Here is a 14,409-nt window from a genome sequence, read left to right as displayed (position 1 = left end):
AGGAATTTTTTTACCAGCCATTACCATGTAAATAAGCTATCTGACACAACTGCATTGATATGTAATGCTATAATCATATGATAAGACAGATTTACAATTCCAGGTAAGTGAATGTGGACACTTTTATTGTGAAACAATGAAACCCAGTTCATGCTGTTGCCATGTACAGGGTTTGGCTTGGCGGGTAGAAGCACTGTAGTCTTGAACAAACGTACCACGCCACCTACCACTGAAGGCTGCGTTCGAAGTAGGCTCTCAGGTAGATAATATACAAAGCAAGCATATTTTCCAAAATTTGATCGTAACCAGTTATCAACTAGCGATGTTCCATCCTAGCTAGCCTGTGAGGTAGCATAGCTACACAGTTTTTTCTCAAAACGGTTGAATGTAGCAAACGTTAGCTTATGTGTGCAGTAGAAATGCAGTGGGTGGCCATAGCTTACCAACGTCTAAGTGTTCAGTTAACTTAGGCAAGATGATAATGCCAGACACAACTAAATCAATGGGCTATATTCAGCTAGCAAAATTGCAGAAGCATTCACATTCAAGTGTACTCGATTTCTGATTGTAGTATGTTATTCATTCTGTAAGTTATAGCTAGTATGTTAACTCTTAACCATGGTCATTCACAGTTTACTGCACCATGAGCGAATTTCGGATACATCATGACGTCAACGAGTTGCTTAGCCTCCTTCACGTGCGAGGAGGTGATGGAGCAGAAGGCTACATCGACCTTCTGCAGAAACACAGGACCCCCTATGTGACCACAACAGTTTCCGCACATAGTGCAAAGGTGAGGAGCGCCTAGGGCATTGCCTGTTTTATGTGGGTACATATGTACTATATATATTGGATAGGTTTCTCCCCTTCATTCCTCTAATTGAACTGTCATGCGCAGGTTAAAATAGCGGAGTATTCCAAAACACCAGAGGACTTCCTAAGGAAGTACGATGAGCTCAAGTCAAAAAATGTACGCAACCTCGATCCACTGGTTTACCTCCTGTCAAAGTTCACTGAAGACAAAGAGGTATGTCAAATGTTTTACCTTGCTCAGATGACTGACAATTACCCATCATGTCATCAGTTTCGGAGATTGTTTAGTCTGTTTTCTAATAATATATATATTTAATCTGTGTCCTTGTTTTTCCATAGACACTTCAATGTCTGCAGCAAAATGCCAAAGACAAGTCTGAGGCATCAGCCAACGTAACGTCAAGCACCACCACAACATTTGCCATCCCGTCCACCAGCACCAAGATGTCCATGCAGGAACTGGAGGAGTTACGTAAGAAGCTCGGGAATGTCACGGCCAGCTCCACAGTTCCTCAGGTGGCTATTTGTACTACTCTATTTCAGTGGGCCAGTAATGTTTGCCAAATCGATTTTGAAACTTCAGAGTGCCGAAGAAATCCAAAAGTTTTGTGACTTGAACATTGTTCTTTCAGTCTGCTGAAGTCACACGGAAAAATCTGAGGGACAAGCACCACAAGAAGAATCCCACCCAACCAAATCCTGTGTTTCCTAACTGGGTATACGACCGGCCTGCTCTGATTGGGGACTTCATCACCAGCTCAACACCAATGGGAGACCCAGTTTTAGCCATAGGTTTGACGATGTTCCTTCGTTTCATAGGACTATTCTTGCTGTTGTGCTGTTACACATTGCATGAGAATTGTGAAGTGGCTCAAAGCTCTAAACAAATACAATTAGGTTTCGCTTGTGTTGTCACCTGTCATTAGGTACCTTGCCCCTTGCTGCTCAAGAGCAGGCATTGGTGGAGGATCTGCTCTTTGTTTTGATTGGTGTTGATGGGCGTGACATCACAGCACAGCCTGTGCTGGGGAGGCAGAATCGCTCCTTCATTGTCGACCCCACCCTGGACATGTCAATCAAAGAGCTGGTCAATAGGATATTACCAGTCGCGTCGTACTACTCCACTTTAACACGGTGTGTAAACCTCAACAGAGGAAACCACTTGATGATGGACTCCAACAGTGTTGTGATCCTGTTTGATGTCATATGGACAGTTTGTAATGTTTCTGGTTTTCCTCTGGCAGTTTCACGGAGGAGAAGTCATCTTTCGAGTATGGCCAGGTGAACCACGCCCTGACGGCTGCCATGAGGACCCTGATGAAGGAGTACCTGATCCTGGTGACACAGCTGGAGCACCTTCACAGGCAGGGCATGCTCTCCCTGCAGAAGCTGTGGTTCTACATCCAGCCCACCATGAGAACCATGGAGATCCTAGCCTCGATCGGTGAGCCATATAAGTAGATTCATATAATACAGGGTGTCTAATACAGGGGTGACTGGTTGTTACGGCCTAGGGCCTTGCAGTTTGAACTTGCACGGCTAAAGTGTAATGCTCGATGTCTAGGGGAGAAAAAATTTGGGTTGGTTGGTTTGGGTGATGTTGATATAAATATGATCCAAGATTGTAATAATAGCAATAACTTAATAGTTTGTCTTGTTTCTTGAAGCCTCCTCAGTGGACAAAGGAGACTGCATGGGTGGGTCAACACTTAGTCTTCTTCACGACCGCACCTTTAACTACACGGGAGACAGCCAGGCCCAGGAACTGTGCCTCTACCTCACCAAAGCAGCGAGCGTCCCTTACTTTGAAATACTGGAAAAGTGGATCTACAGGGGGATCATTAAGGACCCATACAGGTATGTTCAACTTTTGACCAACTCGTGTACTATACCACAATCTTTCATTTTGTTTACATTGTTATCTTTCGCTATGGGATCTTTAACGAGAATAACAACAGAATGACAACAGCATACCTTTTTTGTCTTCGAAGTGAATTCATGGTAGAAGAGCATGAGTTGCAGAAGGAGAAGATTCAGGAGGATTACAACGACAAATATTGGGATCAACGATACACCGTTGTGCAGCACAGAATTCCATCCTTCCTACAGAAACTGGCAGACAAAATATTAAGCACAGGTGATACAAGATATAACTTAATTCCTTTTCGATTTATGTTCATTCTTATTGGAATTCCGTGAGGTCTTAGAAACTGTTATTAACGATTTCGTTTCATTCTCTTCCTCTCACTCAATAGGGAAATACCTCAACGTGGTGAGAGAGTGTGGTCGTGATGTGACCTGTCCTGATGCTAAGGAAGTCTTGTACACTCTGAAGGAGAGAGCCTACGTCGAGCAGATCGAGAAGTCATATAACTACGCCAGCAAAGTCCTCCTGGACTTCCTGATGGAAGAGAAGGAGCTGGTCTTGCGACTCAGGTGAACATGGATATATATAAGACATATAAGACAAACGTGCTGTATTTGATAAGTTACCAAAGACGTTATTGTTCATATTCATATGTGTGTTGTTTTTTTATAGTTCAATCAAGCACTACTTCTTGATGGACAAGGGAGATTTCTTTGTCCACTTCATGGACCTGACGGAGGAGGAGCTGAAGAAGCCGGTGGATGACATCGTTCCTCCTCGCCTGGAGGCGCTGCTGGAGTTGGCTCTCAGAATGAGTACCGCAAACACAGACCCGTTCAAAGATGACCTGAAGGTTAGTGGAGACTGGAGACAGTCTTGTCCTCTTCTTCACACGCTGCCTTTGCTAGCCATGCTGTCAGCGCCACCTGCTGGTTATAAAGGAGAAGAACTCTGTTATATGAACACTGTAAAGCGAATCTATGATAGTTTGCTGGTGCCGATTCACTGTGATAAACTCACCACCTCACTCTTTTCCTGTCTCCTCCAGATTGACCTGATGCCTCATGATGTCATCACCCAGCTGCTGCGTGTGCTGGCCATAGAGACCAAGCAGGAGAAGGCCGTCATCAACGCTGACCCCACCGACGTGGCGCTCAGTGGCCTGGAAGCTTTCTCCTTCGACTACATAGTCAAGTGGCCACTGTCCCTCATCATCAACAGGTATTATCTGATGGGGATAGTCATCACAAAACTATTATAAATAGTTGTGGCAGGTTGTTGATTGTGAACACATTTAGTATTGTTTATGTTCAATCAAATTATGTTTTACTCCCAACACTAGTGCCATCATTGAAATGTATTGATATAATTTGTTTGATGAAACAAAGATACAGGATATTAAGAAAACCTTTCATGGGAATATTAATTTATTCTACAGGAAAGCACTGACCAGATACCAGATGCTATTCAGACACATATTTTACTGTAAGCATGTTGAGAGGTTGTTGTGCAACGTTTGGATCAGCAATAAAGATGCCAAGCAATATTCCTTGCACTCAGCCAAGTGGTGAGTTTACCAAACTCCTTGATTTAAAATACTGTGATAATTTGATCTAATTATGCTAATACTAATGATTCCAATGTCTTGCTTCTTTAGGTTTGCTGTAGCATTTGCCCTCAGACAGCGCATGCTGAACTTTGTCCAGAACATCCAGTATTACATGATGTTTGAAGTTATAGAGCCCACATGGCACATCATGGAGAACAACCTGAAGTCTGTGAGTGATGGGAACAAATGTTTGAGTCATTGCTACCTACGGAGAACTGCCTTTTAATACCCTATTGTACCGTGAAGAACATATTTATTGCAATATCAGCCATGCATTTTTACAGTTCTTTGACCTAAGCTTAAATATCTGTTTTTTCAATGCGACTAGAAGACTTTGTTGTTACCAGTAAATGAGGTATTGTCGCCATGTGGTTGCTCAGTCATGTGACCTCTCCCATCTAGGCCTCCAACATTGACGACGTGCTGTGTCACCACACCAGCTTCCTGGACAACTGCCTGAAGGACTGCATGTTGACTAACCCTGAGCTCCTCAAGATCTTCTCCAAGCTCATGTCAGTGTGTGTCATGTTCACAAACCAAATGCAGGTCAGTAGACAAATTCAAACAGCAAAATGTTTGAACATCGTGGCAGATTTTTGAGCCCAAATCGTTTGTATTGTCAGTTGTTTGTATTAAAACACACAATTATAAAATATGACATTGTCCTTAAAGTGCTTTGTATTTATGAATTATAAAAATATATATATTCGGAAACGGGCTAATGCATATACTACATATGTTTGTCTTTGTTATGGTAGGCTTTCACTAACAGCATGAGGCTGGACCGTCTGTCTCTGGAGCATGGAGCGATAAAAGGCCCACCTTCCCAGAGCGAGCGTGCTCAGGACACAGAGAAGAGGAAGCTCACCTCCAAGGTGCCTTAACACACCAGATAGTTATCATCACACTTGGGCCTCAGGCCAAGTGGTTTGTTTTCAAATGTGGGTGGGACAGCTTTTTTAAATATCAGAGGATGCAGCTGTTAATGCAGCCGGGGGGGGGCAGCAGATTGGCCCTTTTCAAAGACTTTTAGGGAGTCAGGTGGCTGAGCGGTGAGGGAGTCGGGCTAGTAATCTGAAGGTTACCGGTTCGATTCCCGGCTCTGCCAAATGACGTTGTGTCCTTGGGCAAGGCACTTCACCCTACTTGCCTCGGGGGAATGTCCCTGTACTTACTGTAAGTCGCTCTGGATAAGAGCGTCTGCTAAATGACTAAATGTAAATGTAAAATGTGGGTGGGACATGTCAAAATATGTTTTGATGGCTGTATTGAGCTTGTTTCACTTAAACGGAATGGAGTTTCACAACAGGGATGTTATGTGTTATATGTTAGCAGACTCGAGAAAACACAAATTGTAATTCACTCGTGATGTCTTAACGTTTTTGTTATGGGCCCCCCCCCCCCCGTCTCCAGTTTGTAGCGGAGCACGTTCAGGCGCTGCAGTCTGACGCTGGCTTTGAGAACACCATCAGCAAGTTTGACAGCAACTTCAGCACTCTGCTGCTCGACCTGCTGGACAAGCTCAGCATCTACAGCACCAACGACTGTGAGCACAGCATGATCAACATCATCTACAGGTGGGTCCAAGGTCTAAGCGTACGCCACACCTATTCAAGTGAATCACCAGGGTCACAATACTGTACTTTGTTAACTTTAAAGTTAAAGTTTTCATATTTTCTACTCTGCAGCTGTGTATAACTGGATGTGATGTTGCTCAGTTATTACAGTATATGATACTTTACTTTACTTTTAATTTACTTTTCCTTTTTGTAATTCCACAGGCTGGATTTTAACGGATTCTACACTGACCGCCTGGAGAGGATGGCCATAGAGAGGAGTCAGAAAGCAGTGGCATAGGGAATATTTAACTCAGTCTTTACAATGGTCATCCAGTGAAAATTAGTATTTATTTCCCACCCTTATATTTCTGCCAAAAATCTGCATTAAGGCTGTTAAATGCTTGATTTAAGCTGTTTTTCCATGTTGTTGTTTATGAGGGATGTTGTGTATTCCCCTTGGAGGTATTGTATAAAGTAAAAGACAACAACCATGTTCATGTACTTGTATGTATGTCAAATAAAAAGTGTTACTCTTTGTTTTATGATCCATTATACCTTTTCAAAGAGGCATAGCTAATGTGTTGATCAATGCCTAACAATTTATTTGGGGCTACATCAGTCAATTGGCTATCTGGGCTGGCTTTCCGGTAATGTGAAGTCATGGCTGGTGGTCCTATACTGTGAGTCATTTACTGGCGGGAGGTTACAGCTGCTCATGCTGATAATAGAGGCGGGATTTCGATGCAGCCTTCTTATTTACCCTGAAATGTTATTAAGCAGTTTGCAACGGTGCCGTTCAACATCTTTTCAGATACTGCGGTTGAACATGTTATTCATTTTTTACACACTCTTGTTATGCCTTTTACGGGGTAAGTAATTGATTAGTGCTTGGATGTGTTAATGGAGGCTGTTAATAAAACTTTTATAAAGCTGTGGTATGAACCGTTTAGTAATAATGAAATACAAAATAGTAATTGGTAAGAGTGAAATGCCGATAATGTATAGTTTGATCAGCACTGTTGAGCACGTCTGCATATTTTTTTTTTTAGGTCCACTAGTTAGTAGCACACGGAATCAGAACTATGATATAGTGAGGCCGTATAGACTAAGTGTTCGCGTCAGAACAAACATTTTCACAAAACAGGTGCACATATTTTTTTATTATAATAAAAACATTAATTTAAAAAATAAATTTACATCCGAGAGACCATTAAAGTAAACATCGCATTTTTTTTAGGTGTATCCTGATGAAATACGATATGCATTAACCATTGATGGAAGTAACCACACTATCCATCTGGAAAGAAATAGGTAAATCCTCATCTTACATGTTTCAACCCAATGCTAATACAGTAGGCTAACTACGAAAGTAATGTTTACTGGAGTATTTCACACAGGAATCTTATTGGTAAGGATTATGTTGAAACATATTATTCAGAAGACGGAAGCAGGATGACAACATCACCAAATTCCGAGGTAAAACGTAATTTACTCAATGTTGTCCATAAAAAGATAACTTCTATGACAAAACGTAACCATTGTTTTTTTTTTTATATATATATATATTAGGACCACTGCTATTATCATGGTCACATACAAGGTGTTGAGGATTCATCTGTAAATGTTGGAATCTGTGCAGGCATTAGGTATGTAAAGAACTGCTTTCAACTGTCTTCATCTAGGCCCTTCTGCTTTGTAAAACGTGTTGATGTGTTGCATTCATGCAATAAACATTTACCCTGTTTCCCAGACAGGGATTAAGCTTCGTCCTAAAGTGAGAGAAAAATTAAATGAAGATCTTCGTTGAAAGAGTTTTTAATCTAGGACTAGGCTTAATCCATGCTTGTGAAACTACCTGATTATAGTCAGTCAGCTGTCTATAATCATAGAATGGTACAAGTTTTGACCATTTCAATGAAGGAAGAAGAAGGTGTGTGTGTTCATGATGAGGTAATATCCAGTATTTTGTTCTTGTTCCAGTGGCTCTGTGAGACTGAGGCAGCAGGTCTACCTGATTGAACCACTGGAACACAGTGCCGATGGCGATCATGCCCTTTATAAGCAAGAGCACCTACAAACCAACAGCAGCAGCTGTGGCCTCATTAACAGCACCACATTCTATGACCATGACCACAATGACCCTAACCTCAACCCCAACTATACCCACTATGACCATGACCAGACTCCCGTAGTCGCTGGCCTCTTTAAATCCAGACTATGGGTATGCAGATCAATAAATTGTCAGACCAAATAATTTCAGACTGATGCCTTGCAGTATAGTGTATATGATGGTTTTCTCTGTTTCATTTGTTTTAGAAAACACAATCTATCCTCAGCCAATTATCAAGAGAATCTCCGAGAATTATCGAGTTGTACTTAGTGGTTGACAACGCAGAGGTAAAATTATGAATGTTCACAAGTTTTTGTCACTCACCAATATACATTTTGTTGAGGTTTCATTTTCATTATGTTGGCCTGTTATTACTGTTTTTCAGTACAAACTATATGGAGATCAAACAACAGCGCGAATGATGGAAATAGTTAATCATGTTGACAAGGTACTCTTTCAATCCTTATTTTGATTATACGCACGACTATGTCAGATGTGCTGTTAGATAAGAATGTATCTCCATCCAGAAGTAACTGTCTTTCTGGGGTTCTAGTTATATCGGTCACTGAACATTCGGGTCATGCTGGTGGGCATGGAGATTTGGACTAACAAGGACCTTATAGATATCGACAGAGACTCAGACAAGACCCTTGATAGATTCATTTTGTGGCGAAAGAAGGATCTTCTGAAGAGGGTAAAGCATGACAACGCACAGCTAGTGACGTGAGTCCCTCGTTTGTGTGTGTTTTTGTCATTGTCACTGATAATATACATCGTAGATGGGGTTTTTTTCACACAGTTTTTGGACAGGAAGGACTGAATTACAATAACCGGCCAAATTCTTTTCTTTTTCAACAGTGGCATAGATTTTCAAGGTGATACTGTTGGGTTGGCAAACGTATTCACTATGTGCACTGAAAGCTCGGCTGGTATCAATCAGGTAATTATGAAGTCCAAACCCATAGTAAAAGATAGCATTTTGGGATATTTGTTGAACATTGAAATTCGAAATATGGATTTATCCCTATAGGACCATCAAACGAATTATATTGGTCTTGCCTCCACCATGGCTCATGAGATAGGACACAATCTTGGCATGTCTCATGATTCCAATGTTTGCAGTTGTGGAATATCCACTTACTGTGTAATGGCAGAAAAGATAAGGTAAGAAACACATCTCAAAAACGTATCTTAAAATCTTTTACTTTAACTCAAACCCAAAAAAGAAATACATTTTATGTCAGAGGTACCCGATCTCCATGATCTTTCCTATTAGGTCCAGCTACCCAGAGACCTTTAGTAGTTGTAGTCAGGAGAAGCTTAGAGACTTCCTGGAAAGAGCCCTGCCACGTTGCTTGTTGGAAAGACCCACTTCTGACAGACTATTCATGGGTGTTTCATGTGGCAATGCCTATCTGGATCATGGAGAGGAGTGTGACTGTGGAACTGTGGAGGTTAGTATTACAGAACAATCCAAATGCTGACCGTCGTGTCTGACTCTCCTACATATTCTCACAACCTCATTTAGAGACTGCATTTTGTTGCGTGGGATATATGAGAATTTAGCTTTATTTTGGAAAGGTTAAAAGTACATATTATATGAACAACAAGCCTATTTTCCTTTTGAATTAAATGCCTTTTGAACTGTCTGAACTGAACCACCTTCTGTAGGAATGTAAGAACCCTTGCTGTGATGCTGCAACCTGTCGCCTCACAAGGGGAAGCCTCTGTGCCCATGGAACGTGCTGCGAGGACTGCCAGGTACACACAAGAGGCTAGTCACTTGTACCATGAAAATAGCAGGAGGAGAAAGAGGGCATAAAGACCATATGAGAGGATTAAGCCACCGTGACCAAATGGGACTGTAATTACAGGAAATGATGACACAAACCGATATCTGTGAATTTCCACGTACTTTTCACATCCTTCCTTAAAACTCAGAGGCCATATATTACCCAACATATACTTCATCTGCTCTATATGACCAAGGCCTTCTTTATAATATTTACTGAAGTCCTTGTCTCGCCATGTCTCCATGAAACACACAGCTCAAACAGGCAGCCAGTGTGTGCAGACCATCTGCCAGCGAGTGTGATCTCGCAGAGTACTGCACAGGAATATCAGAGCATTGTCCCGGTGATGACTTTCAGATGAATGGGACACCCTGTGACTACGGCCAGGGCTACTGCTACGACGGCCACTGTCCGACGCATCAGCTACACTGTCGGAGACTGTTTGGATCAGGTACCTTTCCACTCCTCTGGAATCATAGACGGGTGCAGCCTATTCTTGTTTCAATACACTGTGCATGTTGCAGCCTGCTGGTTGAGTACATCATGCAAGTGAAACTCCACTTATCAACTTTTTTTTAATCTCTAGCGGCTACGGTTGCAGAGGATTTCTGCTTTGGCCTAAACAGTGAAGGCAAGGAAGGTGCCAACTGTGGAAAGAGCGTACAAGGTTCCTACAAGGGCTGTGCTAGACAGTAAGTCTAACCCAGGAAGTCTCTTTACTCCCTCTTAAGGCCATGTTATATTCTTCTCATATAGTTTAACCACAGACCACTATTTGAAATTAGGTGGCATCATTTCGTTTAAGTAATGAAAAAAGTAGGTCAAATTGATATTATGTTTTTTTCCCTCTAGGAATCAGAAATGTGGATCTTTGTTTTGTGCCTCTAATGAAGCTTCCATCACAGGGAGAAAAATAGTCTTTACATTCCCTTTAAAGGGTCAGTGCTTAGTGGCATTTGACGAAGACAAAACCAGAAACCTTGATATGGTTCCAACAGGAACCAAATGTGGACCTTACAAGGTATGACTGTTAGGGGCTAACTGTTACTGGACACAATATATATTAAACATAGCCTAGTTTGTGTCTGAAGTTGGAATTCCTTGTGGTTCCTCAGGTTTGCTATGAAAATAAATGCCTCGATGTCTCAGTATATGGCACGAATGAGCAATGTTCAAAAAAGTGCAACAACAATGGGGTAAGAACTGTAAACGGGTTGACAGATGTGCAACAGTTACAATTTTACACAGATTTTACATGTATATTGTTGCACCAAATAATGACACCATCCTCAACCAGGTCTGTGACCATAAGAAAGAATGCCACTGCCACCCTGGCTGGGCTCCTCCCTTCTGTGAAGTCAGATACTCTGACCTCCCTCAAGGTAAGTCTTAACAAATGTCTTGGTTCTGTTAGGACATGCAACACTGTAAACTACATTTACATTTAGTAATTTAGCAGACGCTCTTATCCAGAGCGACTTACAGTAAGTACAGGGACATACCCCCGAGGCAAGTAGGGTGAAGTGCCTTGCCCAAGGACACAATGTCAGTTGGCATGACCGGGAATCGAACTGGCAACTTTTGGATTACTAGCCCGATTCCCTCACCGCTCAGCCACCTGACTCCCTGCATACTTGAAAATATGTTTACCCTCCATATACAGTCTCTGTCTGCTCTGATCTTCTGCAGGCCAGGGTGCAGGCCAGGCTGTAGTGATAGCAGGGATCTTAACAGCAGCTATCCTGTTGCTGATAACTCTGGTTCTTGGAGGAGTGATGTTTGGCAAAAAGTATAAGAGAGGCATCATCTTCCAAAGGTTTGTCTCAGCATCCAATCCAAGGATGTTGTTCTTTTAATTTGTTGTGCAGTGTATACGTACAAATGTGGTTCTTTGCATTATTTTATGCAGCAGCGTTTTTTTTTCTTTTTTTCCTTAAAATCATGATGTTGAACTTAACTTCAGATCTCTTTGCAGAAAGATGCACACATCCCCAGGGCTGCTAAACCCTACAACTAAGGAGGGGACTGTCAATGGCACACCTCTCAATAAACCTCAAATCAGTCTGCCTACCTTTCTGGAGTCATCTGCCACACAAGCCCGTAAACCTCAGATTGTCATGGTGCCACCCACCCACCCTCCTCCACAGGTACACTTTCATCATAGTTCACTGCAGGCCGAATTTGAAGAACAACCTGTACCTGTAAATATTGTAATACACACTCTGTGTTGCATGTGGGAGGGTACATTTATCAATTATAGTTTGAATTCTGTTCAGACCTGTCATAGATACGTAAGTGCAGTGTTTCAAACAAAGAATTGGAAAAGTCAACACCAAGTTCATAAAATGTTTATTTTACAGCCGCCAAAGAAACTGCAAGTAGAGCATTCTCCAACTCATACAGACACAGTAAGCTTTGTCCTTGATTCATTACTATGCTAGTCGCATGAACTTAATGAAATGTTGAGCAATCGAACAATCTAACTTTATCCAACAGCTTTTTTACAAACTCAATGTCTATCTACATCTAAACCTTTGTTGCCTCTGAATTGCATGCTTGTGAGTCACTTAGCCATTACACAAATAAAGTAGTCTCCTCGCCTGTTCTAAACAGAGTACAACAAGGTATTTCAACTTGAACTTAACCATACAAACCTGCAGGTATAACACTGTATAAACCCATATATATAACAAATGTGATGTATATTTTATACAGTATATTGCAAGGAAACCAAGTCTTCCTCCACTGCCTCAAGTGAAGCCTCATGGTCCTCCACTGCCTCCAGTGAAGCCTCATGGTCCTCCAGTGCCTCCAGTGAAGCCTCATGGTCCTCCAGTGCCTCCAGTGAAGCCTTGTGGTCCTCCACTGCCTCAAGTGAAGCCTCATGGTCCTCCACTGCCTCCAGTGAAGCCTTGTGGTCCTCCACTGCCTCCAGTGAAGCCTCATGGTCCTCCACTGCCTCCAGTGAAGCCTTGTGGTCCTCCACTGCCTCAAGTGAAGCCTTGTGGTCCTCCACTGCCTCAAGTGAAGCCTCATGGTCCTCCACTGCCTCCAGTGAAGCCTCATGGTCCTCCAGTGCCTCCAGTGAAGCCTTGTGGTCCTCCACTGCCTCAAGTGAAGCCTCATGGTCCTCCACTGCCTCCAGTGAAGCCTTGTGGTCCTCCACTGCCTCAAGTGAGGCCTCATGGTCCTCCACTGCCTCCAGTGAAGCCTCATGGTCCTCCACTGCCTCCGGTAAAAGCTAGTCCTCCAGCATGTTGTTGATATTCAGTAGACACTTTTGAAGGTACTAACATATTTTCATCCTCCTGTTAAGTGACTACTGTGTCTTTCTCTAAACATACTGCATGGTTACATGGTAACTTTTACAGAAGAATAAAAATGGTTCTGTGTCTCAGCAGGCTTGAGGAGGAGGACACAGGGATAGCATGGTGATTCATGGAACAAAGGATGATTAATATTACACTAGTAGATCCTGGATGACTTTTGCAATAAGTAATGTCTTGAAAATGTCCTTGATGACCCTGGATGAGGATGTCTCACAATATGCATCCTAAATACAGTAGAAAGGGTTTTTTCGGAAAGGCTGGTAAATGTGTCATGTACTGTTAAAAAAGACTTTGTATCACAGCAGGTTACTATTAACATGGAAAATGTTACAGGTTAAGGAAAAATATTAGTTACGTTATTACATTTTTTATGTTTTTCTTTAACCAAAGCCAAGTGCCTTATTTAAGAGAATGTATTTATTGCAAGTTCATTCTTGAAACCTGTTTACAATTCAACTAATGGGTACTTAGCTCAAATGTAGAACTGCACTGCTCTATCTACATGTTCTTATTTTTGTATCTTTTCATCATTGAATGCATCCTTGTTTAGATTACCCTGAGCCCATGTCTTACATTAGTTCCAAATCATCTAAATTGCTTAAACTGTAGCTGCCAAGATGCCTTGAGGCTGATGTTGCTAAGATACCGGAACAGTAACTGTGGTCATGGGGTAGATTGAAGATCATGTTTTGCTAAGTAATTTTTTGAGGCGATTTTGTTGTCAATTGTCATTTTTCTACTAATCTACTAACGCAAATAAATTGGAGGCATTGATGGCACTGCATTTCAAATGTACTGATCAGAGTAAAGATGTAGACAGATCAGGGGTCCCTCGTCCCAGGCTTATGGCCCTTCCTTGGTAGTCCTGTGCATGACAATAAGGAAAGTAGTTGGAAAGAAAAACATGAGTCAGTGGTGTGCATAGTGGAGACTCTCAGTAATCAGTCATCTGGGTCAGCCAGGCAGGAAAGCTAAGATACAGAACTGAGGTGGTTTACAACGAGGTGGCAAGACTGCTCAGTGAGCTGTGATGATTCACTTTGATTCACAATACTTAAACCACACCTGGTTTTAACAGCAAGAGGTAATTGAACAGGATAACTGAGTCATGGCTAATTCACAGCAGGATTGTTCATTTGGAAAAAATGAAGATTAGTTTCCTCCAGGATCACAATGACTCTTATTGAGAGACTTGTTGCTCTGGTTGGTTAGTTGTAACTGATCTAAAATTCTTGTACTCGCTGTGAAATATTTTAATGTTGCTTGCTTTTCTACAGGTACACTCTTGCACTTTTTGAGGTTCATGTTGTTTAATTGTAACTTGTTTAA

General features: G+C 41.9%; 2 protein-coding genes and 1 long non-coding RNA gene across 3 annotated transcripts; all 3 read left to right on the top strand.

Moving 5' to 3' along the window:
* The first annotated feature begins 215 nt into the window (after nt 1–215).
* Nucleotides 216–6,406, top strand: tubgcp2 (tubulin gamma complex component 2). The gene is made up of 18 exons (XM_067244963.1): nt 216–259; nt 633–793; nt 899–1,027; nt 1,153–1,329; nt 1,446–1,605; nt 1,740–1,947; nt 2,058–2,257; nt 2,481–2,670; nt 2,805–2,950; nt 3,069–3,249; nt 3,353–3,533; nt 3,729–3,901; nt 4,119–4,247; nt 4,338–4,458; nt 4,692–4,835; nt 5,048–5,164; nt 5,703–5,866; nt 6,071–6,406. Exons 2-18 carry the CDS (start codon nt 644–646, stop codon nt 6,144–6,146), a joined length of 2,646 nt encoding a protein of 881 aa, XP_067101064.1. The 5' UTR covers nt 216–259; nt 633–643; the 3' UTR covers nt 6,147–6,406.
* Nucleotides 6,407–7,252: 846 nt separating this feature from the next.
* Nucleotides 7,253–12,038, top strand: adam8b (ADAM metallopeptidase domain 8b). Its single transcript, XM_067244117.1, has 18 exons — nt 7,253–7,324; nt 7,418–7,494; nt 7,829–8,069; nt 8,165–8,245; nt 8,344–8,406; nt 8,512–8,681; nt 8,817–8,898; nt 8,989–9,122; nt 9,235–9,412; nt 9,630–9,719; nt 10,007–10,202; nt 10,338–10,443; nt 10,604–10,772; nt 10,867–10,947; nt 11,049–11,133; nt 11,441–11,567; nt 11,727–11,898; nt 12,012–12,038. Exons 1-18 carry the CDS (start codon nt 7,301–7,303, stop codon nt 12,036–12,038), a joined length of 2,103 nt encoding a protein of 700 aa, XP_067100218.1. The 5' UTR covers nt 7,253–7,300.
* An 833-nt stretch (nt 12,039–12,871) lies between these two features.
* Nucleotides 12,872–13,859, top strand: LOC136950557 (uncharacterized). The gene is made up of 2 exons (XR_010877496.1): nt 12,872–13,037; nt 13,153–13,859. It is a non-coding gene; the product is annotated as an uncharacterized lncRNA (long non-coding RNA).
* The last annotated feature ends 550 nt before the right edge of the window (nt 13,860–14,409 follow it).

The sequence above is a fragment of the Osmerus mordax genome, chromosome 10, assembly GCF_038355195.1.
Source record: "Osmerus mordax isolate fOsmMor3 chromosome 10, fOsmMor3.pri, whole genome shotgun sequence".
Classification (NCBI taxonomy): Eukaryota; Metazoa; Chordata; class Actinopteri; order Osmeriformes; family Osmeridae; genus Osmerus; species Osmerus mordax.
This window is presented reverse-complemented; position numbering and strand designations above follow the sequence as displayed.

Excerpts from the sequence above, each read along its gene's own strand:
- tubgcp2 (XM_067244963.1), top strand. The coding sequence starts at position 644 with ATGAGCGAATTTCGGATACATCATGACGTCAACGAGTTGCTTAGCCTC. Across the intron at positions 1,330-1,445 it reads CCAGCTCCACAGTTCCTCAG|TCTGCTGAAGTCACACGGAA; the intron begins GTGGCTATTTGT and ends TTGTTCTTTCAG. Across the intron at positions 3,534-3,728 it reads CGTTCAAAGATGACCTGAAG|ATTGACCTGATGCCTCATGA; the intron begins GTTAGTGGAGAC and ends TGTCTCCTCCAG.
- adam8b (XM_067244117.1), top strand. The coding sequence starts at position 7,301 with ATGACAACATCACCAAATTCCGAG. Across the intron at positions 9,123-9,234 it reads GTAATGGCAGAAAAGATAAG|GTCCAGCTACCCAGAGACCT; the intron begins GTAAGAAACACA and ends CTTTCCTATTAG. Across the intron at positions 9,720-10,006 it reads CGTGCTGCGAGGACTGCCAG|CTCAAACAGGCAGCCAGTGT; the intron begins GTACACACAAGA and ends TGAAACACACAG.